The sequence below is a fragment of the Lepidothrix coronata genome, unplaced genomic scaffold, assembly GCF_001604755.1.
Source record: "Lepidothrix coronata isolate B3197 unplaced genomic scaffold, Lepidothrix_coronata-1.0 Scaffold3679, whole genome shotgun sequence".
Classification (NCBI taxonomy): domain Eukaryota; kingdom Metazoa; phylum Chordata; class Aves; order Passeriformes; family Pipridae; genus Lepidothrix; species Lepidothrix coronata.
Window position 1 is genome coordinate 1 of NW_016693859.1, and position 1,391 is coordinate 1,391.

Here is a 1,391-nt window from a genome sequence, read left to right on the forward strand (position 1 = left end):
TCCCCTTTTCTGGGCGTGCTCCCCGTTAAGCCCCGCCCCTTCCCCTATATAAGCGCGGCGGGGCCGGCGCAGCGCGTCCATCGCGGTTCGGACGCGGCGAGAGCGGAACCTCCGCGGGGGCTCCTCCCTTCCCCGCGCGTCCCCAGCGCATGCGCGGGGGCGGCGCCGCGCAGCGCGCAGGCGCGGGCCGGGCCGCCATGGCGGCGGCGCCCGAGGCCTTCCTGGTGCCGCCTCCGCCGCCTCCGCCCCCCGCGGCCCCTCAGAGACCCCCCGAGACCCCCCGGCCCCGCAACGGCCTCCGCGCCGCCGGCGGCGGGGGCGGGAAGCGGCGCAGCAGCTGCGGGGCCAAGCAGCCGGCGTGGAAGCGGCGGCGCCGCGCGGCCTCGGAGTGCGGGCCGGTGCTGCCGTCGGAGTTCCTGCTCGGCGGGAACATCTTCGACCCGCTCAACCTCAACAGCCTCCTGGACGAGGAGGTGAGCCGGGCGCTCAACGCGCGCACCCCGCAGTCCTCGCCGCTGCCGGCGCGGGGCAGGGACCCCGTGGAGATCCTGGTGCCGAGGGACATCACGGACCCGCTGAGCCTCAACGCGCCCGGCGACGACGGGCCCGAGGTGCGGCTGGCGAGCCCCGCCAAGAGCGGCCGGAGGAGACACCGGCACCGCGGGCAGCAGCGGGCCAACAGCGCCAGGAACAGCGCCAGCAGCACCGCGAATAACGGCGGCGGCGGCGCCGGGAGCAATGTCGGCGGCGCCGGGAATAACGCCGGCGGCAACGGCCCCGAGGAGCCCCCCGAGCCCGGCCCCACCGGCCGCCACCGCAAGCGCCGACGGACTTGCAGCAAATCCGAGGGGCCGCGCCCGCCGCCCCCCCCTCCCGCCCAGAACCACGAGAAGCCCCCGCAGGAGAAACCCCAGGAGAAGGCGGGGAAGCCCCCGGGAAAGGCGCCGCGGCGCCAGGAGCGCAAATTCCAGTACGGGAACTACTGCAAGTACTACGGGTACCGCAACCCCGACGTGGAGGACTCGCGGCTGCGGGCGCTGCGCCCCGAGTGGTTCGCGGGCAAGGAGGTGCTGGACGTGGGGTGCAACGTGGGGCACCTCACCCTGAGCATCGCCAAGCGCTGGGGGCCCAGCAGGGTCGTGGGGCTGGACATTGACGGGCGGCTCGTGCGCTCGGCGCGGCAGAACATCCGCCACTACCTGTCCGAGGGGCTCGGGGAAGGGCAGGGAGGGGAGAGGAGGGGGTTTCCAGCCGCGCTCTTGGCCAGCCGGGGCCCCATCGCGGCCCCGCAGCTCCCCCCGGACGGGCCCGGGGCCGCCGAGTTCCCGCACAACGTGGTGTTCGTCACGGTGAGCGCGGGGTCTGGGGGGGCCCGGAGGGGGCCTGGGGGG

General features: G+C 76.1%; 1 protein-coding gene across 1 annotated transcript; it reads left to right on the forward strand.

The window, feature by feature from the left end:
* Positions 1-197: 197 nt before the first annotated feature.
* MEPCE (methylphosphate capping enzyme) lies at positions 198-1,385 on the forward strand (the record flags this gene model as incomplete). Its single annotated transcript, XM_017803761.1, has 1 exon — positions 198-1,385. A coding segment is annotated over exon 1 (1,188 nt), but the record flags the coding sequence as incomplete, so codon positions are not given.
* Between the last annotated feature and the right edge of the window lie 6 nt (positions 1,386-1,391).